The sequence below is a fragment of the Macrotis lagotis genome, chromosome 5 (assembly GCF_037893015.1).
Source record: "Macrotis lagotis isolate mMagLag1 chromosome 5, bilby.v1.9.chrom.fasta, whole genome shotgun sequence".
In the NCBI taxonomy this organism is placed as follows: domain Eukaryota; kingdom Metazoa; phylum Chordata; class Mammalia; order Peramelemorphia; family Peramelidae; genus Macrotis; species Macrotis lagotis.
Window position 1 is genome coordinate 122879928 of NC_133662.1, and position 27920 is coordinate 122907847.

At 36.0% G+C, this 27920-nt stretch overlaps 1 protein-coding gene across 4 annotated transcripts in view; it reads right to left on the minus strand.

Moving 5' to 3' along the window:
* CEP85L (centrosomal protein 85L) overlaps positions 1–27920 on the minus strand; it is a 129539-nt gene that overhangs the window by 81624 nt on the left and 19995 nt on the right. For 3 of the 4 annotated variants that reach the window (XM_074187451.1, XM_074187450.1, XM_074187452.1), the window contains exons 2-3: positions 27165–27326; positions 3428–4209 (exon numbers count right to left, since the gene is read on the minus strand). In XM_074187451.1, the coding sequence (XP_074043552.1) occupies positions 3428–4209; positions 27165–27326 (944 nt within the window). Of the gene's footprint in view, positions 1–3427; positions 4210–9547; positions 9689–27164; positions 27327–27920 lie in introns of those variants that run through there. The other variant, XM_074187453.1, reaches the window with a different exon arrangement.

Here is a 27920-nt window from a genome sequence, read left to right on the forward strand (position 1 = left end):
GATTATCTGCAAACCCCTTATTTCTTTTCATCAATTTATTTTTGATAAGTTAACATTTCTTTCTAACAGAAGAGTTCAATGTTAATAAATCTAGAGTATCTGACTATGCCACTGATCAATGTTAAATATAATTATCTCAAGATTAAAAAAAAATATGCTGCTAATAAGGCAGATTAGAATTGAAAAATAAGGTAAATCTTTAAAATTTAAGTAATTTTTTTCTTTACTATCACTCTCTATCCTAAGCCTATGTTTAAGTCTGGTTTAGGCTGGCTTTAGGCTTGGCAGTTTCTTGAACAGTGTAAGCCTTGCACCCAATGGTGCTTGGTGCTTGGCAACTATGATTCCAGGAGGGTTCAAATTCCAAGGGTGGTCCAAGCTCAGAGGGTACTTAAAAAAGGGGAGTGAGGTGGCACAGGGGTTAGAGCATCAGCTCTGGGAGTCAGGAGGACCTGAGATCAAATCTAGCTTCAGACACTAGTTGTGTGACCTTGGACAAGTTACTTAACCATGAATGACTCACATTCAGGGTCATCCTAATTCATATCTGATCACTGGACACAGATGGTTCTGGAGGAAAAAGTGACTTAGTATAGCACCCCTCACTCAAATCTATTTCATGTGCTCATCATGGCATCATCTCCCAGAACATTCTCTTCCAGAACAAAGGACAAACATCATCATCATCTTCTTCTTCTTCTTCATCTAAACTAGTTTCAAGTACTAGTGCTCTAAGTGATACTTATCAAAGTATTCCCTACAAACAAAAAAATCCAGGAGGCTACTTTATTATCAAGTCCTAGACTACAGTCCTGATTACAAGAAAAATACCAAACAAAACTGACAACATGGAATGAACAATTATCTGGGTCATCCGATTTTACCTTTTGGTGAAAAGTAAAATATTCACAAATTAACTACTTAACTGGGTAGATATTTTAAAAAACAACAAGAGGAAGAAAATAATACGAAGCAGAATAGTTATCTAAATCATTGTAAAACATAGAAGTTTAAAAATGACATTAAGATCTTATCAAAAACGACTATATTAAATTTTTGTCTTAAAAGATTATTGAGGGGCAACTAGATGGCAAAGTGGATAGAGTACTGGTCAGAAGGACCTAAGTTCAAATGTGACCTCAGACACTTAATACTTAGTTAGCTGTGTAACCTTGGTCAAGTCATTTAACTCTAATCTCTTAAAAAAATCCAAAAAAAATGATAAAATAATTTTAAACATTCTATAGTTTAATGGAGAAAATTTTACATTTATCGGGGGGACTAAGAAAACAAATTCAGCAGTCAATATCTAATAGCTAATAAAGTTAAGAGCTACTGACATAGTAGAAAGGAAAGGGTGCTGGGTTTAGAGTCAAAAGGAACTAGCTCATTCCCTGATATAATATCTGTGACCTTAGTTATATAATTTTATGTCTCTGTGCTTCTGTTTCCTTATTTGTACAATGAGAAAGTTGAACCTATCTCCTCCAAGTGTTTCAACCAGATCTGAATATAAGCTTCCTTGAGGCATGGTGGCACTATAAATATTATCTGGATAGTCCTACCTACAGATTATATTATTATTATCTAGTCATTTTTAGTTTTATCTGACTTTTCATGACTTTATTTGGGGGGTTTTGTTGGCTAAGACACTGAAGTCATTTACCTTTACTTCTCTAGTTCATTTCACAGAAGAGAAATCTGAGGTAAACAGGGTTAAATGATTTGCCCAGGGTTACACAAGTAAGCCAGAATCTGAGTCTTCCATACTCCAGGACCAGCACTCTATCCACTGAACCACCCAGCTAGCATCAAATTACAGTTATATAGGAACATAAAATGATGTTTAGACAATGTAAAAAAAAATGAATCCAACATAACCCACACCAATCAAAAAACTATTTATCACTATGTGGCAGGTTCTCTAGGGATGGGGATAGGCATACAGATTAAACAACCCCTATTTTGATGACTACTGTCTATCACCAATATACAAGTGGCCCATCCCCCAGTCAGAACACAGCTCAGAAACATACACTCCTTAAGGTTCAGCTTTCTGGGGGTGCAGCCAATGGCATCGGGGGGGACTGCTTCCCAGCCCTCAGCTTGCTCTCTGGGAGCATAATGCGAGGGCTCCAAATGGGGACTGTGTGGGGCAATCAATTATCTACTTAAAGTCATGACTTAACAGAAGTTTTCTAGAAACATATTTTATGTGTAGAGTTACAAGTAGATATATTTCAATTAAACAATCATTGAATGCTCATTCTATATTAAGTCAACTGAAGTTCAAATCTTAGCCAATCTATCAGAGCTCGAATACCTAAAATCACGTAACCTACAGAAGTCAGTTTACATACTGTGAAGGAAGATAGGGATTGAGAAAGAGGAGGGGCAGGGGAGACTGGAGACAAGGAAAACCTTTCTAAGGGCCAGAGATGGGAGATATTTGGATAATAATTCAACTTTCTTTAATTCTAAGAAAGCATTTTTAACAAAGTGGAATGATGAGTGTAGGGAATAAATAACTATGAGTTAGGTGATAAAATGAGTAAAAGATATTACTATATAGCATAATTCAAAAAAAGTAGGTCAGAATCTATTATGGGAGTTTTAAATAAAAGACTTCAAGTTTATAATTATAAGGTCATATCATTAGAGAACGAAAGAAGAGTTTTCAGCAGGTGAACACTGTCAGACCCATTGCTTGGTAATAGTAATTTTTCAAATATGTTGAAAACAGATTGATGAAGAGAGAAACTTGAAGCAGGGAAAACTAAATAGGAGGCAAGTGCAATAGTTGAGGGGAGAGGTGATGAAATCTAAATCAGGTAGTAAATACAGAGAAGGAGAGAGGTTTGGAAGTTTCTCAAAGCAGAATTCAATGGGGTGGGGGGCAAAGAGATCGTTTAGAGACAGAGACAGAGAGGGAGGGAGAGAGAGAGAGAGAGAAGAAAAACAATGGAAAAAATGAACACTGGATCTGGAGTTAGCATACCTGGATTGAAATCAAAACTCAGTCATTTATATAACTGTGAGAAAATCCCTTATGCTTCCAGGTCCATAATCTGTGAAATCAAGGGACCAGACAAAATAATCTAAGATTTCTACCATCAAAAGTGGTAAATAAAACTTTTAGAAACTATTCCTAAAATGTACCATGTTGCCTTTTTGTACAGAGAATAAGTGTAATTTAGCCTCTATTTAATGCCCTAGGAAATTATAAAGATTTTGTTATTTAAATGATCTTTAAAATGTTCTAATTCCAAGAAGGTTAACAAGTTTATCAGGAAAAACTTAGAATAACCAATAAAACTAGGTAAGTAATACTGTGCTTTAAAAGAAAAAGTAATATTTAATAAGGGTTCCATTGCTATAACACATAGCATCCACTTGAGGGAAGCAACCACCAGATTTCCAGGCTTACCTGCAGAGGTGGCTCACTCACTTGTCTGAATTCTTCGAGCTGCTGCTGTTGCCAGGGAGCCAAAGTGAAAGCTTCATCAACTGGCCTACAATCAGGAGGATTTGCATGTAATTGATCTGTAAGCCACATCTGAGTTCTAACAGAGGGCTGAATAGGAATTCCACCCACAGCCTGCTGGCCTAGCATTAGATATTTTTGTTCATAAGGCTCTGAACTTGTTATAGAGGACTTGCTTTCAGGTAAGGCACTGTAAGTCTTGTCTAAGGCATGTCTCCTATGAGCAGAAGAGATTCCCAAGTCTTCTTTGCTACAGCTGTCAAACTTGTATTTACAATCCAGAGTTGAAGACCGTATTTTACTCATTTCCTTGTCCTCTAATTGAAGTAACTCCATACTATCATGTAAGCAGCTGGGACCATTTGCCCTTAGTTGTGCTATGAAAGCCCTGTCTCTCTCTGACCTATCCAAACTACTCCTGGATTCTTCAGATCGAACACTGCCATCTTGACTACAGCTATCTGGAAGGCTGAGTTTAGACAAAGATGACCATTTTCTTATAGGTCGTATGTCCTTCATGTCAAGTGAAGAGTCCAGTTCTCCTCGATTTCGGTTTCCCATTGTCCGTGTGAAACCTGTACACCATTTTGACCCATCAGATGACAATGCTTCCCTGTGTTTAGAAATTGAAGAACTGGAATGAGACGGCATCACATGGGCAGTGGGAATTGTGAGCAGTGAGCGGCTGGGCTTGAATGATGATGTACCACTTGAAGTAGAATGATCTGAAAAAAAAGAAATTTAGGATAAAATCAAATACATGAAATCAAATTAAATCTCAATGAAAAAATAAATTAAAAAAGTCAAAATATCTTTGAGAGGAAAAAGTAAAAGGATTGTTTGTCCTAACACAACAACTTCTTAATTATCGCCCATGAATAGGAATGAAGTCTTCTAACATGAAAGGTGATTTTTTTTTAATTCTTCTACAAAACCCAACTAAGTTTAAATTACTATCAAATACTAGTCACCAGATTCTATTAAAAAGCCACATGTGGCCTTGGGCACTTGAAAGTTCCATCAAGAAGTTCTAGAATAACTGGCCAAACAGAACAAGAATGTAACCAGTAACAGATGTTCTAAGATTCAGCTGATCCTCAAAAGTTTGGCAATCAGGTAAAATTATGTTTTAATCCATGATTCTCAAGATGATCATTTACTAAGACACAGGCGGGAACCATTATGCCTCAGTGGAAGCAATTAATTCAATTATATCTTACATCCTTGAAGAAAATTGCTCCATAGTTTTAAAACTGATAATTCAATATGATGCAATATATTTAGAGTGCCTCAAAAAGTAGGTTATCAACATGATGGTACAGACATGCAAAACAAATAAACATTTCTACCTTAGATACTTTCCTGGTTCTTGTTCTGTTAGAATTAATCTTTTGTTAAAGGCCACTATGATTGATAAAAAATGAGATCAGAGAACATGAAGGAAATTCTGCTCCTTTGTTTTCTATTCAGGTACTACATAGTACCCCATGATGCTAAATACTCTCTAGCTCCATAGGGGCTATTGACTTCTCTCACCCCTGTATTTAAAAAGAATATCAGTGTTTTCTCATCTCCATTTAAAAAAAAAGAAAGAAATGTAGTAAATTACGAAACAATTTTTACAACTAGTATTTCTGAAAAGGGTGCGTTTCTAAAATATATAGAGAACTGAGTCAATTTAATTTTAAAAAATTTTTTAAAAAAAGCCATTCCCCAATTGACAAAAGGCCAAAGGATATGTAAAGGCAATTTACAGATGGGGAAATAAAAGCAATCTATAGTCTTATGAAAAACTACTCTAAATCACTACTTATTCGATAAATGCAAATTGAAGCATCTCTGAGATACCACCTTACACCTCTCAGACTTGCCAATATGACCAGAAAGGACAATGATCAATGTTGGAAGGGATGTTGGAAGGGATGTAGGAAATCTGGGACACTATTACATTGTTGGTGGAGCTGTGAATTTATCCAACCTTTCTGGAGAGCAATTTGTAATTACTCCCAGAGGGCAAAAAAATGTGCATACCCCCATCTATACCCTGAAGAGATTGGGAAAAAAGGTAAAAACATCCCTTGAACAAAAATATTCATAGCAGCACTATTGTGGTGGCAAAGAATTGGAAATTAAGTGAATGTCCTTCAATTGGGGAATGGCCTAACAAACCGTAGTATGTATGTCATGGAACACTTTTGTTCCATTAGAAACCAGTAGGGATGGGAAGCCTGGAGGGATTTGTATGAACTGATGCTGAGCAGTGTACACTCTAACAGCAACATGGGAGTGATGATCAACCTTGATGGACTTGCTCATCCCTTCAGTGAAACAATCAGGGACAATTTCGGGCTATCTGCAATGGAGAATACCATCTGTATCCAGACAAAGAATTGTGGAGTTTGAACAAAGACCAGACTTCAATTTAGAAAAAAAAAAACTTATCTTAATTATGTAATTTTGCTAACTCTTACACTTTATTTTTCTTCCTTAAGGATATGATTTCTCTCTCATCACATTCAACTGACATCAATGTATACCATGGAAACAATGTAAAAACTAACAATGCCTTCTGGGGAGGGAGAGGGAAGCAAGAATGGGGAGAAAATTGTAAAATTCAAAATAAATAAAATCTTAAAAAAGGTATCAAAGATAAAATTATTTTAAAAAGATAAAAAGTATTTAGGTAATAATAAATATCTTTTTAAAGTAAATTCATCTACCAAAAAAATTCAGTGTTTTTCGCAAACCACGAGGAAAAAAATCAACTTTCAATACTGGATGTTATCTGGGTAAGATTCATATTTGTGAAGAAAATTCAATTTGGGGTTACTGAATTTCAAAGTTTTAAAGCAGGTGTGTCAAAGGCTTCACCGACAGGCCACATGTGGCCCATTCATGCAACTTGGTACTTACAAAGCTTTTTTTTCCCACTGTTTTCTATACTCATTAAAGCATCTTTTAAGTTGGGTAAATATCAATACACTTTCATAGAACAAATTGCAAGAAGTTACATGACTTGTTTAGAGTCACAGAGGACCCATATCTTTTAGCAATTCCTGACCTGAAAACAAAATTACTTCTCATAGGACAGTTCAGATTGAGAGAGGCTTTCAAACTCTATTGGAAAAGAAAGGGAGAGGGTAGGTAAGTAAGAAATGGGAGAAGGGAAAATGAAAACCAAAGACTACAACATTTAGTCTTTGAAAAGGCAAAATTTTCTGTTTTAAGAATATGAGCTGCTTCTTTAAATATAATCAACAAAAGGCCAGGATAGATGAAAAACTGTTAGAATTTGAGGACTAGTCTAGTTTATATAGTAGAACATTAAAATCATTATGAAAATAGATTTTCCCCTCTGATTACAGTCAGCATGAAGTAGTCTAACTGGGCTATACAGAAATCTTTAGAAAGATAAATCAGGAGTCTTCGAGAAATCAAAGAGGAAGTTAATTAAATCAAACATTGAAATGAGCGTACATACTTGGCAGAGACAGGTTGATTCTTAAACAAAATTCTAGCTAATTGGTCAGAGGGCTGCTTTTGTCCAGTTATTTGTACAAATTAAAAAGGTACTAAAGAAATAACCTTTTTTTTCAACTCCATTATTATCTCTTGAATCACAGAATCACAGAGCTGGAAGTGATCAAGTATTCTGTGGTCTAAGCCACATGAATAAGAATCCCCTTATAATATACCCTCTATGAATTCATCCACCTTTTGCAATCTCCTAAAGTCATTAATATCACTTTTGGATAGCTCAGATTATGAGGGGCAAGCAGATGCCTCAGTGAGTAGAGGGTCGACCCTAAAGGTGGGAGAACTTTCAGACACTTACCAGTTGTGTGACCATGGGCAAGTCACTTAACCCTGATTGCCTCACATCCAGGGCCATCTCCAGTCATCCTGATTCATATCTGGCCACTGAACCTGGATGACTCCAGAGGAAAAAATGAGGCAGGTGACTTAGCAAAGCATCCCCCTCATTCAAATCCAATTTATGTGCCTGTCAAGGAGAATGATCTCCCTGACATAGTCTTCCTGAGAAGGAAGGACAAATATCTCAATTTGCCATTTTGCAGCATCTATCCATTGTTCAGTGCTGCTCTCTGATACCAAGTAAGTGAATTCAAATAGCTTTCATGTCCATACTATGTATCCCTTCTTCAGATTCAATATTTGTAGCTCCTAAATAGATCTTCCTGTGACATGATCTGATGCCACAATCCTGGCTGCCCCTCCACTGAATGCTATTTAGTTTTTTAATATCTTTCCTAAAATGTGACAGCCAGAACTTATAACTCATTGTGTATATCATTGGTGGGTCCCTTGTATACACATCTATCTATTAAAATTTCCTTTTTCCCCCCATCAGAAAAATATCTTTTTATGTTTTCAAATTTTCACTCTTGAGAGCTTCCCAGAACTCAAGGGCTGATTTTCTCTATAGACATTTTTTTTATTAAACCTTTTCATATCTGCTCTCCTGGGTTTCTCCTTATATCTTAAAAATTTTAAGGAGAGTGATAGTTTCTTCCTAAGTTTCCCATCATTTCCTTCCCCAATATATAAAACGAGGTTCCAAATAAGAGTTCCATTTTATTGATAACTCTACCTTTTGAACAATTTGAACAATTATTATTATTAAACAAAATTGTTATTAAAGCAAGCTAAGAAATTCTTGATGCTCTGCTTATGGAACAGTTCCAGAAGATGTCTAAGTAACGAAAGTTACTAATATACATGTAAGACTTCTGTCCTCAGTTGTCTAGGTGGTATATACAGTTAGTTATCCTTTCCATTCCCCATTGCAATTTCAATATATCACAGTCAGCATAAGAAATTCTAAGGAAATTTTTGAGGAGCTTTGCATAACAGACAACACATGAAAGTCAGAAGATGATACAAAGTCTATGACCAAATACTTAATCTAAATATTACAATAAGATACTGTTAATACACATTTTATTTGTACATGTTGCTATATTAAGATATATATACAAAAGTAATTAATCAAATGTTTATTAGGTGTGCTAGGTACTGTTTGAGAAAAGCAGCCCCTGGCCTCAAAAGCCCCTTCCCCTCTAATGGGTAAGAAAACAAAAAAACCTAAATAGCGTACCAAATGGTTCCTTCAAACACACTGCCATAGCCAGAGTCTTTACCCACAATTATAGTCTCAAAAAAAAATTTAAAGATTTTATTTATTTTCGGTTTTACAATTTCCCCCGCCCCCCCCCACAGAAGGCAGTGTCAGTCTTTACATTGTTTCCATGGTATACACTGATCCAAATTGAATGTGATGAGAGAGAAATCATATCCTTAAGGAAAAAATATAAAGTATAAGAGATAGCAATATCAGACAATAAGACATCAGGTTTTTTTTTTCTAAATTAAAGGTAATAGTCCTTGGTCTTTGTTCAAACTCCACAGTTCTTTCCTCTGGATACAGATGGTATTCTCCATTGCAGACAGTCCCAAATTGTCCCTGATTGTTGCACTGATGGAATGAGCAAGTCCATCAAGGTTGATCATTGCCCCCATGTTGCTGTTAATTGTTTCTTTACAGCTCTAAATCTAAACATGACACCTTATTCAATTTAAATCCATCACTGTTTCCATGATGCAAAATCTAAGAAAAACAACCTCTGACATCAAAAATTGTCTCATATTTAAGAATTTTATACAGTTGGTGTCCCAGGTCATTTTTCATCTAGAGACACAAAGGTGTAAAACATAGACATTCCAGTCTGAGGGACCACCCACCTAAAAACTGAGACTATACTGTGTTATCCCCAATATCTATCTCTTCTCTTCCTCCTTCAGCAAGAACTTAATTACAGAGACACATTAAAAGTCTTTCTTGGGGAAGAGAGGAATGGAATTGAATTCTTAGGAAAAAAAAAATCTGATAAAAATACTGAAATAAAATTGCTTCCATTTCCTCCTAGACTGAAGGTAGATACTGTTACTGGTACAGAAGAGTGGTTATTTAATGAAATTTATTAAACTGAGGATGGGAGACTTTTACAGGAAGAAAACTTCTTAAGAAAAAGGGACACTTACCTTAGCAATTGCGACATAGTGTCAAGAATTCTGGACTTGGAATCAGGTAGACCTGGATTCAAATCCCACCTCTGACTTATAAGGTCCATGACCATGGATGGGCAAGTCATTTTTAACCACTCTGAGCCTCATTTCTCCAATCTGTAAAATGGGGATAATAATACCTATAGCATCTACCTCACAGGGTTTTTGTGAGGCTCAAATGAGATAGTTTGGGCTGTTTTGTTTTGGGGTTTGTTTTTTTTTTGGCAAACCTCAAATCATACAAATGCTGTTATTGTCATCATATATTATTTTTTTTATTTAGAAGGAAAGAAGCAAAAGGGGGAAGAACTGGTCATCTAAAAAGGGAAATAAGTTAACTGAAAAAAAAGTTGAAGAGATAGGTAGAACATACTCAGGCACAAACTCTGAAAAATCAGGTACTGACTGATAGAAGTTTTGATGGGGTTAGAAGTGAAATTTTATGGTTCACAAAATCATAATTAGTCCTGAAAGAGGCCTCAGAGATCATTCAGCCCCTTTTACAGGAAGTTGAGTCCAGAAAGTGGCTGGCCCAAAGTTGCCAAAAGGCATAGCCTAGAATTGAGACTTCAAAGAGGCCCCTTTCTCCTGTACTACTCAAGAGTCCCAACGAGGCGGAGATCAACTCCTCTGAGTGGCATTCAGGAATCTCAAGACAAGAACCACCAGGGTTTTTATAGTCTACTGTATTAAATACTGATTAAGGAATGCTCATTTGATTTAATTACAAAGGAGATCAGTGTTTAGGTCCTAGGCTTCTCCTGCATGCTTCTCTCTATCTTTTGACCTTTTCACCATACCTTAAAATACAGGGAGAGAAAAGTAATTAGCATCTTTGTAATGATCAAGTTATGTTGAGGGGAGAAACTTAATGTTGCAAGTTAACTAAAATGTTTTTTTGTGTCACCTGAGGATATAATTCACCAGAATTTACCCTTTTCCCATTATCCTGAAAAAGTAAGTTGACCTAGTGCATTTTCCTCACCATTGTAGGATGCAACTAATAATATCTCCAGTTTGCTGTCAAGAAAAGACTATAGTTGCCTGTAATTGGCAGCTTTGGTGAGAAATTAAACAATCTAATTTCAGGACATTAGTTAAACTCAATACCATTGAATAGGAAGGCAGAGTTAAGGATGTGGTGGTGAAGTAGGGTAGCAATGTTGGAGACTTAAGCAGAAAACATTTATAATCCCCTTTGTTACCATAGATAAAGGGCTAGCCCTAGAGTAAGAAATATATAACCACAGCATGACTCTGATGAAGTCACTAAGGAAATCACTCTCCCTAAGCTAAATGATTGTCATAATAATAATAAATTTTTATTCTACACATATACAATATAAATTATATATATTTTTAATTTAGCTCCACTTAATTAAGCTCAGCTTAATTCATCCCATCCACCTGAGGCAGATCTATCCTTTCTTTGAGACTTTCCCAAATATCATTCCTCCCATGATGTCCTTATCTTGGCTTACTGGCTTCTGATCAACAAAATGGCACTGTCATTAATCTCAATCAGTTGTCCATTATGTACGAAGTTGTATAGCTAAGATGAGAAGTTCTTGATTAGGAAGCCTAGGTAGTGTGCCAAAGAGTTATTTGGTTTATCTTATTATCTCAGTAAAGGGTTAAGAGACAGAAAACTGTGTGTGTCTGTGTGTGTGTATGTGTCTGACACACACACACACACACACACACACACACACACACATCTATCTCTCCTTGTGTGTTTGTTAATATGAATGCAGTGGTCTTCCAAGTCATTGTTTCATAAAATGTGTCAGGTGATCTCCAAGATTAAGGTGGAGGTGAGGATGTAGTTATAGCCTGATCCTTTCTGTGGTGTCTTTATCTGGATAAAGAAATGAAACAGTTATGATACTTCTACACAGTTCCTGAGACAAGCATGGAGACCAGGTCAACACCCTAAAGAAACAGTCCCTGCAGAAAAACAGAACTGTTCATTTCACTCAGATTCTCCCCAGATTACAAGGAATCGTGTATGACAATCAAAAAGAGATTCAGAGTTCTCATGACTCAACAAGTATAACTGGTACTTTGAGTTATCCACTCACCAAGCAATGGTAACCACCAAGAACTCTGGTGGTTAAAGAACCTTTTCTAATATCTAGGAGTCCTCATCATTTAGGAAGAGCTCAAATCTTAACCCATTCTCATAAATTTGAAATTACTCCCAATATAAACTTGCTTCTTGGAATATAGTTTCAATTTGCTTGTGTTCCTCTCTGGTCTTGAGAACTAATCAATCTAAAATAAAAAAGTCTAAAATTACTACATCTTTTCAATCAATGCTATATATAGGTCATTAAAACTAAAATGATTGGGGGCGGGGAAGAATGTCTGATGTCAACAAAGACAAGTTAGGATAAATCAAAAATTAAGTTAAACTGTAATTATGTTAACAAAGAGTACAAGCTTACAGAAGCTAACTGAGAAGCAAGCTAATGAACCCTATAAGAAACAAAATTAATGATGTTGGACTGTTCAGCATATAGGGCTTACTGACAGCTGCAATTATTAATCCTCTCCCACTTCTATCACAGTTCAAAAAGCACAAATAACAGTAGTCTTCTTTCTCTATGAACAAAATAGCCAACAACGTTTTAAGTAGTATTCTAATACAACAATAAAATTTATGATTTGCAAAGTAGTTACCAAAAAATACTAAGCATTATAATTATTATAAGGCTACTGATAAAGATTTAATCAGGCCAGTACTCTTTCCTTCAAGAATATAATAAGGAGAAATTCTTATTATAGTTGAAAGAAAACTTTAAAACAGGGGTATCAGAGGTGAAGAAGCAAAAACATTGATATGCTGGAATACTAAGAAAGACCAACAGCCCTTTCCTCTTCAAAAGAAGTTCAACAAAGTTAATAAAACTCAGACAACTTGAGAGAGAAGGGAGAACAATTAAGTGCCTACCAAGTGTCAAGTAGCCTATAGTCAAAAAGACTCCTCCAGAATTCAAATCTAGCCTCAGACATATACTAGCTGTGTGACCCTGAGGAAGTCACTTAACGCTGTTGGCTTCAGTTTCTTCATCTATAAAATGAGCTAGAGAAGGAAACGGCAAAAATTCTACTATCTCTGCCAAGAAAACCCCAAACTGGGTCACAAAATATGCAAGGAACTATGCTAAGTTCTTTACAAATACTGCCTCATGTGATCCTCACAACCTATCTATAAGGCAGGTGATATTATTGTACCCATTTTGCAGATAGGGAAACTGAGGCAGGCAGTGGATTAAGCGACTTGCCTAGGATCATTCAAGTCATGTTTGAATTCAATTCTTCCTGATTCCAGACCTTGGCTCTCTATCTACTAGACCTAGTTGCTTCCAATTTGATAATCAATATAAATTTGACACAGTCTCAGAATACAGAGTTATATGCCATGTGCATACACAGAGCACCCTAAAGTAAATTTAAGTTTCATTAGAGATGTATACTGCAAAACTTTGCTTTCCTGGTTTGGTCTTTCTCTGTCCAACAAACTGCCTATGATTTAGTCATGCTACTTCCTCATACCTAGTAATCTTTTGCTCTGCCCTGTCCCTTTATCAGAAAAATGAATATACACAGGTACCTGCACACACCATACATCTGGAACTTCTATATGCCTAAAAGCTTTAGGCTTAAAAAGTCTAGTTTCCTAGCTTTAAAATTCCACCAAGCATTAGCCCTCATGTAGGAAGCCAAATAGATAAGCATGAGCAGAGCATCCTACAACTCCAACCACTCTTATAAAACACCTGAGCAAACCTAATGCATGGATGGAATAAAGTGAAGACAGGCCTAAGAATGCCAGGGAAGGTCTAGTGTAAGCATATACCAGACATTGAAAGTAGACTCTCTGAAGCCCATCAGAGAGTCCTTTATCTTGACATGGCTTGAAGACTATCATGCCCAAGAATCTATGCCCTTCCCTATCCTCCACCTTCAAGTGGGTATTCACAGTCCTAGGAGCAGCTAGGCGGCACAGCAGATAGAGTACCAGTGCTGTAGTCAGGAGGACCTGAGTTCAAATCTGACCTCAGACACTTACTAACCGTGGGCAAGTCACATAACCTCACTGGCTTGCCAAAAACAAGGTATTCACAGACTCAATGAGGGCTGAGTCAGTTTTAATACCCAACCCTCCCCTTGCTGCTCATGGTGGAGATTATAAGCAATCTTCCCTTAAATTAAGTCCTTAAATCTTGTCCTTCATTACCAAAAGACCAAAATGACATTATTATGTTGAAGACAAATTAAGAGTGTTCACCACTGCTGATCAGGACCAATATAAGCCTGGATTGATCTACTATAAGGTGGGCACAAATAGTCCATGTGAACACCTTGGATAAATTCTCTAAACTTAATTCTTATGCCTCCTTTGAACTGCTTCAACTCTGCCTTCCTCACTGAGCACCACACTTTCACTGATGAAGGGCACACCATGCTGGGCAGTCCTGTGCCAGTGTCTCCCAGGCTGCATAATCAATTTCAAAGTTCTTAAGAGAGACCTTGAGGGTAGCCCTACATCTTTTCTTCTGATCCCTCTGTGAGTTGCTTGGCCTGTGTGAGTTCTCCATAAAGTAGTCTTTTTTGCCAAGCTTAAGTTGGGCATTTAACAGCTCATCATAGTTGTACTCTCAGGAATAATGTTGGAATACTTGACAGTTTACCTCAAGAAAAGACCTCAGTGCCTGTGACCTTCTCCTGTCAGGTGATCTTCAGTCTTCCTAAGACAATTCAAATGGAAGTAATTCAGTTTCCTGCCATGGGACTTGTAGACTGTCCAGGTTTCAAGGCATAGAGCAATGAGGTCAGCACAATAGCTCTAGCAGTCAGTCTGGTAGCCAGTCTAATACCTCTTCTTTCCCATACTTTCTTTCAGTCTCCCCAACACTGAACTAGCTCTGGCAATATATGTGTCAACCTCATTGTCAATATATACTTCCCTGGAAAGGGCACTGCCAAATAAATGAACTTGTCCACAGTACTCAAAACTTTTGCATTTGCTGTAGTCAATGGTCGCACAAATGGATGGTGTGGTGCTAGCTTGATGGAGCACCTATGTTTGCAGTCATCTGCCAACAAAAGATCATGCACTGGGGGCAGCTAGGTGGCGCAGTGGATAGATCACTGGCCCTGGGCTCAGGAGGACCTGAGTTCAAATCCAGACTCAGACAATTAATTAGCCTAGCTGTGTGACCTTGGGGAAGTCACTTAAACCCTGCTGACTAAAATTGGAAAAAAAATTTTAAAAAAGATCATGCATCAACACTCCCTCAACTTTGGCTTATAGTACAATAACTACTACATGAGGTCATGTTCATCCTCAGTGAAAGCATCTGACAATATGGCTGAAAACACCATGCTAAAAAGCATGGGAGCAAGAATATAGTCTTGTGTCACTCCACTGGTGAACTAGGAAATTCCAAAAGCATTATCCACTATCCAGAACCTGAGTATATCATGAACTGATATACAATACTGATGAACTTCTCTGGGCAACCACATATTGAAGTAATTTTCATAAGCCCTCATGATTAACAGTATCTAAGGCCTTGGTTAGATCTAAAAATGTTGTATACAGACGCCTGTTCTGTTCCTGGTATTTTTCCTAAAATTGTCAGGCAGCAAACAGCATATATCAACTATTCCTCTACCCTTTCTGAAGCCGCTCTGGTTCTCAGAGAAATGACCATCTTCCAGGTGAAGAATCAGCCAATTGAGAAGGACTATGGCAAGGATCTTACCAGTCATTACTAAAAGAGAAATACTCTGTGATTGTCACAAGACAATCCATTCCCTTTACCTTTAGAGAGTTGGATGAAGGAGGTGACCTTGGACTCCTAGGAGATAACTTCTTCATGTCATATAACCTGGGAAATTTCAGTTAGCTTTTGGATGAGCAATGGAACCCCTACCTTATAGACCTCAGTCAGAAGAGAATCAGCACCAGGTGCTTTGCCCCGTGAAAGGAATCCAATGGCATTCAAACTTCTTCAGTTGGAGCTTCAGAAAGTGACTGATTTGACTTCAACGCTCAATGGCTTCTGCACTGACTGATGACTCTGTTAATAAAACTATAGAAGTTCAATCACTCTCTAGCAACTTCTCCCTATTCCTAATTAGTGTGGCTACATCAGCACAGGGTAATTGAGATGCACCATAGATCTTTGGACCAGAAATAGCCTTCAGGGTATCATAAAAGCACTTTGGAGTGTAACTGTCCTCATAAAACAATTTCATCTGCCTTCTTACAGAGCCAAGAATCCTGAATATCTCTAAGCGTCCCATGAACAAACTTCCTCTGATGGAATTAAATGCTATCTTCTTAGAAATGGATGAACTATCCTGCTGGTAAACCCTATGGAGTTCTTGTTTTTCATGTAGCAGCTTCTGTATTTCCCCATCATTTCCATCAAATCAGTCTTGATGTTTGTGAGAGTGCTAGCCAACATGAGCAAATGCAATACCTTTCACCAGACCTCTAAAAGCTGCCCACTATTTACTGCTCCACTACTGCCAAATGAGTGTTGGTTCAAATTTCCTCCAAGTTAGTAACAAACTGTTTTTGCTCAGAGAAGTGCTCTAATTTCATGTCATTAATTCTTCTGGTAGTCATTTCGTTGTTGTCTATGAGTGTGCACAGATTCCATGAACCAGTGATGACTGGAAACATTTTTGAAGAAGTTTTGTACTTTCTTTGTGCTTCTATTGCAGGATTGGTTCCCCATTTGCCAAAGGAATAGGTAAGCAGACAATTTTTAGAACAACTTTTCTAGTCACTTCTCCTCATCACAGAAGGTGAGCAGTGTGTCCTTAAAAGGCTGCTGTTCTGACACCCAGGGGGCTGCCGAATCCCACCACTGAAGAGACAAGGGTATAGCCTGGGCTGGCTCTGCTGGGTTGTGAATACAGCTCCAAGTGCATCCACACATGTGGCTTCATCACTTCCTCTTGCCAGACTTCCTTTCAGTTTTCTCAGGTTGAATCAAGTATTTCTGATGTTTTTAACTCCTAAAAATGGCATCCAGCAATCAGAAATTTAATGTTACTTTATGGCTTAGCCCATAAAAGTGGCATGGACCCCACAGTCTATAATGCTCTTCATTAAGAATTCAAATTCATCCCAAGGACTTATCTTCCATAACCAGAAATTTTAAAATATCAAGCTTTTTCATTTATTCTTCAAAAATTATACAATATATATTGACGTGAAGTTAAACTGACTACAAAAGACTGAAATGATAAATTTCATTTCTGAGCTATGAATCAAATTTCCATCAACTCACACCAAATGAAAATGAAAAACATTAAAATTAGGAAATTAATACCTTTAATGGTTATGAGTTTGAGAAATTAGAAAATAATGTCAGCTGACAAAAAAAGTATCATACAGTGCAAAAGATTTTAAAATTAAACAGAGTTGTTATTGTGCTTAGTGTGTTCTACTGTTGTTTTGTCATGAAATCACTTTCTAATGCATTTTCTTGGGTTACCTAATTGTTGCAGCAAATCTCAAATGGCACCCATGACAATGACATTTAGACTATATCCAAACATGAAACCCGAAATTTTCTGGGAGCAATTTTTTTTTTTATAAATCAGAGTTTACAGCATCAGCGAGAGTACAGACTGGTAATAAGTTCCTGCTAAATATGTTTGTATATAAAGAAGCATTATTGTAATCTGAAAACAAGTTAATGAGCTACATTTATCATAATCAAGTTTCCAAATCCTATACCGAAAAAAAAGTATCAATCTCCAACCCCATTCTAAAATTGAATTTGTAATAGATTTAAATTTGGAGCATCCTCCTTTGCTTCTGGGAAGGTAATATTCTCTCTAATCTGTCTTCCTCTCTTAACTAAAATTATATGGAAACATGGTTATCACTTCCAGGGCTATTAATCTTAAGTCCAAAAATAGTTCTTAATAGAGAAAGAAATACAGGAGGCTAGGTGGCGCAGTGGATAGAACACCAGCCCTGGAGTCAGGAGCAGCTGAGTTCAAATCTGGCCTCAGACACTTAATAATTACCTAGCTGTGTGGCCTTGGGCAAGCCACTTAACCCCACTGCCTTGTAAAAACCTAAAAAAAAAAAAAAAAAAAAAAAAAAAAGAGAGAGAGAGAGAGAGAGAAGGAAATAAGAGCACAGACTAGTGAGGCAGGGAATACCTAATTTCATCACATGAAAATAAACTAATTTTTATTAAAATGGTATAAAAAACATAATATTTAAAGCTCTCAACAATAAGAATAAAACTTATCTAAATCAAATACAAGAAAATTTATTTCAAATAACTAAACATAAAAGGTCTTTAAGAATATTTGTATTGGGGGGCAGCTAGGTGTCATAGTGGATAAAGCACCGGCCCTGGAGTCAGGAGTACCTGGGTCCAAATCCAGTCTGGCATTTAATAATTACCTAGCTGTGTGGCCTTGGGCAAGCCACTTAACCCTGTTTGCCTTACCAAAAAACCTAAAAAAAAAAAAAAAGAATATTTGTATGACTTTTTTTTCTGTTTTTCAATGCCAGTATTAGTTTGTAATTTGAAAGTTATATAGGATTTTTAGTATTAGGATCATCAGAAAATGACAGGATGCTTGTCTGATTTTTAAAATAAAGAAATAATGTTCCAAAAATTAATTGGTATGATATGTATAATCAAAAAAACTAAATAATAGGGAACATTTGATCAAGTTTTTGTGTCATGGATATAAAAGACTCATATCACTCCATCAATTATTGAATCACCTAGACCAAATATTTCTATCAAATACAATCTTTTTTGCTCAAAAGACAACACTTGCTTTAGAGTTAACATTTCCAAAAGGAATTAAATGTGCAATTGCTACAAAAAGTTCAATGGAGAAAGCAAAGAGGCTGTCTAAAAATCCAAGATTGCTTCATTTGAGAAGGGGGGGAATGTAGGACAATGATGGCTTTCTGAATTCTGAAGCATTAAGATTAAGCTTGAGTAAGAAATTTAGAATAAGGAAAAACTTTTTTTAAAAGCCCAAAGACTCTTTCATTCTTTTTTTTCAGTTTCAAATTTTCTTTTGCCCCTCTGCTTGTCTACAACCAATTGAGAAGGCAAGAAAAGCAAAACTCATTACAAGTATCTATAAGACCTGCAAAACGAATTTCAGCATCAGCCATGTTCTTCACCCCAAAAATTAGGGGAAAAAATCTGCTTCACTGAACTGAATCCATCAGTTCTCTTCTGAAGATAATCAACATTTGATCTTGAGTCCTCTGGAACTTCGCTAGGCCACTGGGCTGATCAGTTACTGAATTTTTCAAAATTGGCTACCTTTCATCAGTGTATGTATACAATGTCTTCCTGGTTCTGCTCACTTTCACTTTGCATCAATTCCTGAAAGTCTTTCAAGGTTTTTCTGAAACCACCCCCCTTCATAATTTCTTACAGAATAATAATATTCTATCACATCATGGAATTTGAATCTATTTGTTGGAGAATATTTGGAGTAGTAAATAGTTGATGAAACTGAACACTGGGACAAGCTTGCTTGGCACTTAAGAAGAGAGATGAGAGACTATATCTTTGACCCTTCTTTACAAAAGTATGGGTCCGGGGCAGCTAGGTGGGATAGTGGGGGTGGCTAGGTGGCACAGTGGATAGAGCACCAGCCCTGGAGTCAGGAGTAGCTGAGTTCAAATCCAGCCTCAGACACTTCTTAATTACCTAGCTGTGTGGCCTTGGGCAAGCCACTTAACCCCATTGCCTAGCAAAAAATAAATAAATAAATAAAATCAAAAGGATGGGTCCATGGAATTTAACCTGATGAATGGTGCTTGATGGCTTGCTTTGGGGGACTGCATTTCTTGTATAGGATTTGTCATCAAGATTTGTCATCCCTGTGGGGTGGTAGGGAAAGGAAGAGTCATGTAAAAACAATATCGATCAATTTTTAAAAAAATGAAGGAAAATAGTTCATGAACTATTTGAAAATGTTCGCATCTTGCTACCTGATAAAATGTGAAATAATGTAAACTAAATGATAAAAAAGTACCAAAAACAAACAAAAAATATCATGTAATTTATTCAGTCATTCTTAAATTGACTGGCATCTCCTCAGTTTTCAATTCTTCTGCCACCACAAAAAGAGATACAATAAATGTTTGTACATATATGTTCTTCAAGAAAAAACTAGCAATTAGAATTATCCAAGAAAAGAATGAGCTGTCTTAGGAGGTTCCATGCAAAATCAATGGAGAAACTATTGCAAATAATACAGGCAATAGTTAATTCAGATATGTATACTAATGGTAGCAATAAGAGAGGTGAGATGCAACAGATGTAACAGGAAAAGCTTGACAAATTAGAAAACAGAAAATTCAATGATTATATTCAATTAAAAGTGGCAACTAGTGGTACAGCAGATAAACCACCGGTCTGGATTCAGGATGACCTGGGTTCAAATCCAGCCTCAGACACTTAATAATTGCCTAAATGTATGACCTTGAGCAAACCCATTGCCTTAAATATATTTTTTTTAATGAAGAAATGTCCTTATATACAGTTCAGGTACATTTCAGGTACAAATTAAATTGTTAAACTGTTTACTTCCATACTTGACAGTCACTTTATACAATCAACCACAGTCAATATTTTTTTATTTAACCATTTAGGGGTATTGTAAAGATGAAATAAAACCAAAATTGAAAAAGTTATAATTAGCTCAAGTTAGCATCTGAAACTAAAAAGCAGTATGTACTTACATACAAAGCAAATACAATTTTTTTTGGTGGAGTGGGCAAGGAAAGGGAAATCTAAAATCCAGGGAAGAGATTATCAGGCACAGCCTTTACTTTAGGAGCTCAAAAGGAGCTAAGGATTACTAGGGGCTAGAGAGTGGGATATTCCAGGTATGGAGGACAGTTAAGCAAGAAAATTAGAGGAATCCTGATGCTGAAGCTGTCAGCAGCTATCCCATCAGAGGGGTGAGAGACTCGAGGTGCAGACACACACATACACACACCTGAATGTGGCCAGTGTCCGAATTTGTATTGTATCACAAGCATCTGGTACAGTATGGTAATTTCTCTTTTTCTCATTTTGGGGAGAGGGGAGTGGTGAAAAAGAAAGGGGTTGAGTAGACAGGAGAAAGAATTCATGAAAAAGAAAGACACAACTAAACAAAGGCAGGAGATAAAGGGTTGTATACTGGGAACTGCAAGCAGACCAGATGGATAGAATATAGGAGAGAAAGTCAATCTGGAAAGACAGCTGAGCTATATAATGAAGCATTTTAAATGCCAAGTGAAGAAGTCACTGAAGCTTCTTGAGCAGAGCAGAAATTTGTTTTAGGAATATATCGTTGAGAACCATATGAAAGGCAAACTGAAGAGAGTAAAGATCTGAGAAAGGAGGAACAACTAATAGGCTACTGCAAAAATCCAGGGTCTGAGGGTCTGAAATAGGATGGTGGCAGGATGGGTAGAAAACATCAGAGATTATTACTGAAATAAAATCAACACAATGTATAGCATGGAAACTATAAAGATTACCAGACTGCCTTCTGTGGGGGGATGGGGGGAGGAAAGGAAGGGTGGAAGGGTGGAGGAAAGATTATAAAATTCAAAACCTTTCAGAAACTACAAAGAAAATATTAATTTAAAAAAAATAGAATAAACAAACCTTTTAAAAATAGGGATAAGGGAATGAAGAGTAAAGAATAGGTGAATGACTAAGATTGTGATGCTCTCAAAAAAATAATTTTAAAAAAGTGAATGAGGGGATGGAGGGAATGGAATAATAAATGCTGGTTCTGGATGTTAACTTTGAGATGCCCAGGTGGAAACATCCATCAGACAACTGGCAGTCTGAGAATAGAGCTCCAGAAAAAGCTATCCACAAGATAGAGGGAAAGCTTTTTTTTGTTTATTTTTAGATTTTTTTCTTGCTGAGTTTTTTTGAGGGGTGTCTCCTCAGGGCAAACATGGGCAGTAAAAAAATCCAACTAAGAAAGCATAGCCAGACAAATAGAACACAAAATATAAAAACCCAGAGAGGAGAAAGGGGGAGAGGTGGGGGAAGACAAAAAAAAAAAAAAAATCACAGAAAAGCAGCATGGCTTTTAAATTTACATGTTTAATTAATCATATACTTAAAACGAAAAGCAAATGTCAATGAACAGAGTGACAGTTTCATGTATATTCCTTTCCTGTTCCACATTATATATATAAATTTTCATTTAATCTGAATAGGGTTTAATTTGGAATAAAAAGAAAAACTATTTAGAAATTAGAAAGAATGAATGATCAATGATGTCAAATGATACAAAGAGATCAAAGATGAAGGCAGGGGGTTCTTCTGGTATAGTTTTCAAGAATTTAGAAAAGCTTTAGAGGAGGAGTTAAAAAATTCTACAAAGGCTGAGCTATCAAAAAATACTATTCTATGCTTGAAAAGTGAAACTATCAAAGTCTTAAAGTTGAAGATCTCAACAACAAATGTACATTTATGTCTCATGATAAAAAAAAATTTGCCCAGAAAGCAAGAAGCAAAGGAAGTATCTTGCATATCCCTCTTAAGATTTTATAAAAAAGATTAGCAACAATCCTAGTGTAATCAACTTCCACCAAAATTTAACACTTAAATGTCATAACGACTCAAAATTTTTCTTGTGTCATCTTTCTATAAAAGGTTTTTCAGGCTTCACAAAAATTGAAATGCTAATACTAACTAGCTTATACTTAACTAAAGTTCTCAGATAAATTCTTAAAAGAAACACACAAATACTTTTAGGTCAAAAAAGGAAGTTTGCCATTATTGGCAATATTGTTGCCAATAATACCTCAAAAACTGTAAATAAATCTAGTCCCAAGTGGCTTCTCCAACTATGCTGCTACTTAAGAAGATAATATACCAAATAATCCAAACAGTAAATGTTTCATATTCTCTTCTCCAAAAGTCACCAAAAAAATCTACCTTTCAAAAAGCAGATACTTTACCATTCTGAGTTATATATAGTGCCTTGTCTCTTAGCAGCAAAGCAGCAAAATACTTCCAACTGATTTCAAAATGTCAAACATTCAGATTTTTTTTAAAGTATTTTTAACTGTTGTCCAAAATAACTGATTTAATTAGACGACCTAAATTCAAGACCTCATCTTATCTCTGGGAAAGACTTTAATTTACAGGTGTTGTCATTTAGCATTGAGGTAAAGTTTTCTTCATTTTTGACTTCCTCTAAGAGTAAAATGATAGATCCTACACCACAAAAAAAATTTCCTAAATTTTTTTACTGAATTCTGTTTATATTCTAAGTCCGTCATCTTTTTTCACATTTTGCCTTTATCAAGTCTAATTACTATTAACAGTTCATCTGTTCATAATCATTCTTTCAATATGTGAAATTTTTAATATTTATTCTCTGAATCAATTCTTGGACTAGGGAGTTATCTCAGTAGAACATTGAGAATCCAGTTGATCAAGAATGATAGCTCTCTGTCACTCCAAAAACCAAAGAAGAGAAAACCCATAAACAATCCAGAAAATGTGAACTTTAGAATATAAAAACTCAACCAGACATAGAATGTAGGCTGCCACTGTGAAGGCCTCCAGGTCTATCAAAAGCTAACAAGCATATAAAATAGTGTACAGAATCATTTGCAGAAATGGAATGATGATATCTTGAAAAATACATGCAATAAGCCCTATTTGCAGTGGCAAAAAAGTGGAAATTAAGTGAATGTTCCTTCAATTGGGGAATGGCTTAACAAACTGTGGTATATGTGTGTCATGGAATACTATTGTTCTATTAGAAACCAGGAGGCATGGGAATTCAGGGAAGCCTAGAATGATTTATATGAACTGATGCTGAGTGAGATGAGCAGAACCAGAAGAACACTGTACACCCTAACAGCAAGATGGGGATGATGGTCAACCTCAATGAACTTGCTCATTCTATCAATGCAACAATCAGGCACAATTTGGGGGTATCTGGTCTGTGATGGAGAATACCATCTGTATCCAGAGAAAGAATCGTGGAGTTTGAACAAAGACCAAAAACTATTACCTTTAATTTTAAAAAAAAATTATCTTATTATGCAATTTTGCTATCTCTTATACTTTATGTTTCTTCCTTCAGTATATGTTTTCTCTCTCATCACATTCAACTTAGATCAATGTATACCATGGAAACAATGTAAAGACGAACAGACTGCCTTCTGTGAGGGTTGGAGGGTTTGTGATTTAAGAAAAAATTATTAAAAACTAAAGAAAGTGCTTCTAGATTCACTTTAATATTGAGTTTACAGTATACAAAACATGAATTTTAATAAAAATAAAAAGATGATGTTATTTTCAAAAGAAATTTATTTAGTGTACTTCTAGGAAGCTATTTCTAAATATTTAATGCTTCCCTGGCCTTAGTCTTTTTTTCTATTTTCTCCTTGTATTTCCATAGCCTGTGGGGTCTCTTCCATCTGTAACAAAACAACAAGAGGATAGAAAATAATGGTCAATGGGGCGGCTAGGATAGAGTACTGGCCCTGGAGTGAGGAGGGCCTGAGTTCAAATCCGACCTCAGATATTTAATAATTATCTAGTTGTTTTTGACCTTTGGGAAGTCATTTAACCTCAATGCCTTAAATAAAAAATTTTTAAAAAGAAAAGAATGGTCAAGGGGTAGCTAGGTAGTGCAGTAGATAGAGCACCAGCCCTGGAGTCAGGAGGACTCGAATTCATTCAAATCCAGCCTCAGACATTTAATAATAGCCTGTGTGACTGTTAAGTCACTTAGCCCCATTTTCTTACCAAAAAACAAAACAAAATATAAGGCTATTTTAACCTAACACCCTTCTCCTCATTTCACAATGCCTTGATATTATGGCTCACAATCTTTTTCAGTTTCTGATGAAAAGTTGGTCCTTTTCTCACAAATGATATCCTTGGATTTCACCTCATTCTGTCTTCTCCTGCAGATTATTCCACTATTATCTCCTTGTCTTAGTCTACAAAGTTTAATCTTTTTTGTAACTGATATTTCATTCACTCCAACATAAAAACATGCTAAGTTTTCCACAATGACCAATGGTGACCTCTCTCTCCTCTTACTCTCCCTTTCACCATTTCTCAACTTTAACATTATCCCTATTATACTTCCTAAATCATGTGCATTCCCAAAACAGTGTCGGGGCTGCTTCTGTCTTCTCTCTAAATTTCTTCACTTGGTAAAAATCAGTGAGGCGACTGGCTTAAATATCATTTCTATGGATATTACTCCTAAATCTGTATATTTAACCCTAGACTCTCTCCAACTCCAGTCCTGCCTATAGCACAGGCTTTTTAAACTATTTTATTTTTTTCTCTAATTACAAGCAAAAACAATTTTTAACATTCATTTTTCAAAAAATTTTCTCTCCCCCTCACCTCCCTCCCCACTTTGAGACAGTAAGAAATTTCATATGGATTACATTCAATCATGCAAAACATTACCACATTACTAAAAGACACAAATTCAATGGGTAAAACCAAAGAAATACAGAAAGTGAATAATAGCATGCTCTGATTTCCAATCAGACTCTGAAAGTTCTTTTTCTGAAGGGGAATAGCATTTTTCAACATAAATCATTTAGAACTGTCTTGTATCATTGTACTGCTGATGATAACTACATTGTTCTCCTGGTTATACTCACTTCAAATATTACAGGTTTTTCATATAGCATAGCAATATTCCACTGTAATCACATACTATAGCATTCCTCGATTAATGGGCATGCCCTGAATTACCAATTCTTTGCTAACACCAATTAAAATTTTAAAAAGCTGCAACATGGTCCACACCCCCCACTCCTTTTTTAAATCTCTTTGGGAAACAGAACTACCTAACAGTGGTACTGCTGGATATGGACAGCTCTAAAACTTTTCTTCCTAACCCAGAAGTGAGAAAAGCTGCATTTTTGGAAAAGCCACAGCAGGAGGATGGCTGGGGGCTCATCATTTTATGATAAACTAAAAACATTGGATCCACCTAGCTTACTGCAGTTCAGACTTTCCAAGCTCAAGAGACCAACCAACATCAACATCCTCAATAGTAGGGATTGCTGTATTTGCCACCATGTCTGGCTTTAACTCATTTTCAAAAACTTTAATCCAATGAAGCTAGTTGTTGTTTTTTAATATAACTCTGACTACCACTCTCTCAATTTGTCCATTTTTAATCTTTGTACAGAACATGTATGTTTTTCCCTTCTTCCTTACTCTGTAAGTTCTAGCCCATCAATGGCACACAAAGTTAAACCACAGATTATAGAAAAAAAATCAAAACAAAAATAAATAAAAACAATCATAATGTGCTAAGAAAGTTAGATTACTCATCTAAAATTCCAGAAAAACTTTCACATTTCTATTGTAAATATTTCCTAAAACATTAAATTTAACATGTTTTATAAAAGCTTTCAAAGGAGATTATTATGATAACCTGGAATAAAGAAAACTAATTTTAATAAATTATCAAACTAGATTATTACATGTTTCAAATTTAAAGTTTTTAAGAAAAGAACATAAAGAAAATAACAGGCGTCATTTTACAAGTCAACTAAACTAGATTACATGTTTCAAATCGCAAGTTTTTAAGAACATAAAATATAAAGAAAAGAACAGACTTCATTTTACAAGTCAAAGTAATTATATATGAGATAAAAGATCAAAAATTATTCTTGTTGCAAAGAATTGGAAATAAAGTAAATGTCCTTCAATTAGGGAATGGCTTAACTGTGGTGAATGTATGTCATGGAACACTATTCTTCTATTACAAACCAGGAGGGATGGGAATTCAGGGAAGCCTGTAAGGGTTTACATGAACAGATGCTGAGTAAGTTGAGCAGAACCAGAAAAACATTGTACACCCTAACAAGCAACATGGGGGGGTGGGGGGGTGGGTGTGATGATCAATCTTGATGGACTTGCTCATTTCATCAGTACAACAATCAGGGACAATTTGGGGCTGTCTGCAATGGAGGATACCATCTGTATCCAGAGCAAGAATTGTGGAGTTTGAACAAAGACCAAAGACTATCTATCACCTTTGGTTTAGGGGGAAAAGAACTTATCTTATTATGTAATCTTGCTATCTTTTATACTTTTTCTTCCTTAAAGATATGATTTCTCTCTCATTACATTCAATTTGGATCAGTGTATACCATGGAAACAATGTAAAGGGGGAGGGAAATATGATTAAGGGAAAATTGTGAAACTCAAAATAAAAAACCTTTAAAAGGAAAAGAAAAAAAGAAAAAATTATTCTTGGAGCAAATAGGTAGCACAGTAGGATAAAGCACTAGCCCTGGAGTCAGGAGGGACCTGTGCTCAAATCTGGCCTCAGACACTTAATAATTACCTAGCTCTGTGACCTTGGGCAAGTGTCACTTAAACTCACTGCCTTGCAAAAACAAAAACAAAAATATTCTTTCAAATTAGTATTCTATTTACCAATATATCAATTAAAAATGATGAAACAGATATTCTTTTAACTTTCTCAGGTTACACCATCATAGAAAGTCTATTAATTTCTGACGATTATCAATTTAACTTACCTTCCACACTGTCAGAACAGGAGGTTCCGATGCCAGTGTCCCCACTGTCAGAAGCTATGCTATGTCGTCTGGCGTGGGTACTACGAGTGCTTGAAGATACAGATGTGGCCTGCCACAAAGATTCAGTGCCAGATGACCATGCTGGAGAGGAGTAATCTTGGCCTGTGATTGAAAGAAAGCCAAAAGCCAAAGTTGAGTATACATGCCACGCCCAGTGATGGAGCAAAAGACATCTTTCTAAATCTCATTTATATTCACTAAATCTAAATGGTCACCAAAATTTTTCAGAAATGACAAAAATTAAACAGCCATTGTTGCAGGTGTTATGCACACTAATATACTGTTCATAGAGCTGTGAATTTGAAACAACCATTTTTGGAAAAGAATTTACAACTATGTAAACAAAGTAACTAAATGTCTATACTTTTTGAAATTCTATTGTTGGACTTATATCCCAAGAAAGTCCTATACAGAGCAAAATATTTATAGCAGCACTTTTTGTGAAAGCAAAGAATTTTCAACAAGGTAAATAACCACTGAATGGAGAAAGGCTGAACAAATCATGATAACTGTAATGTAATGTATATTACTATACCATAAAAAAAGACAAATGTGATGAATCAGAAGCAAAGAAAGATCCACATAACCTGATGCACGGTTAAGGAAGCAGAACCAAGAAAACAATACATTCAATGACTCCAACATTGTAAATCAAAAAACACTCACACAAAAAAAGTGAAGCCTGCAAAATTACAA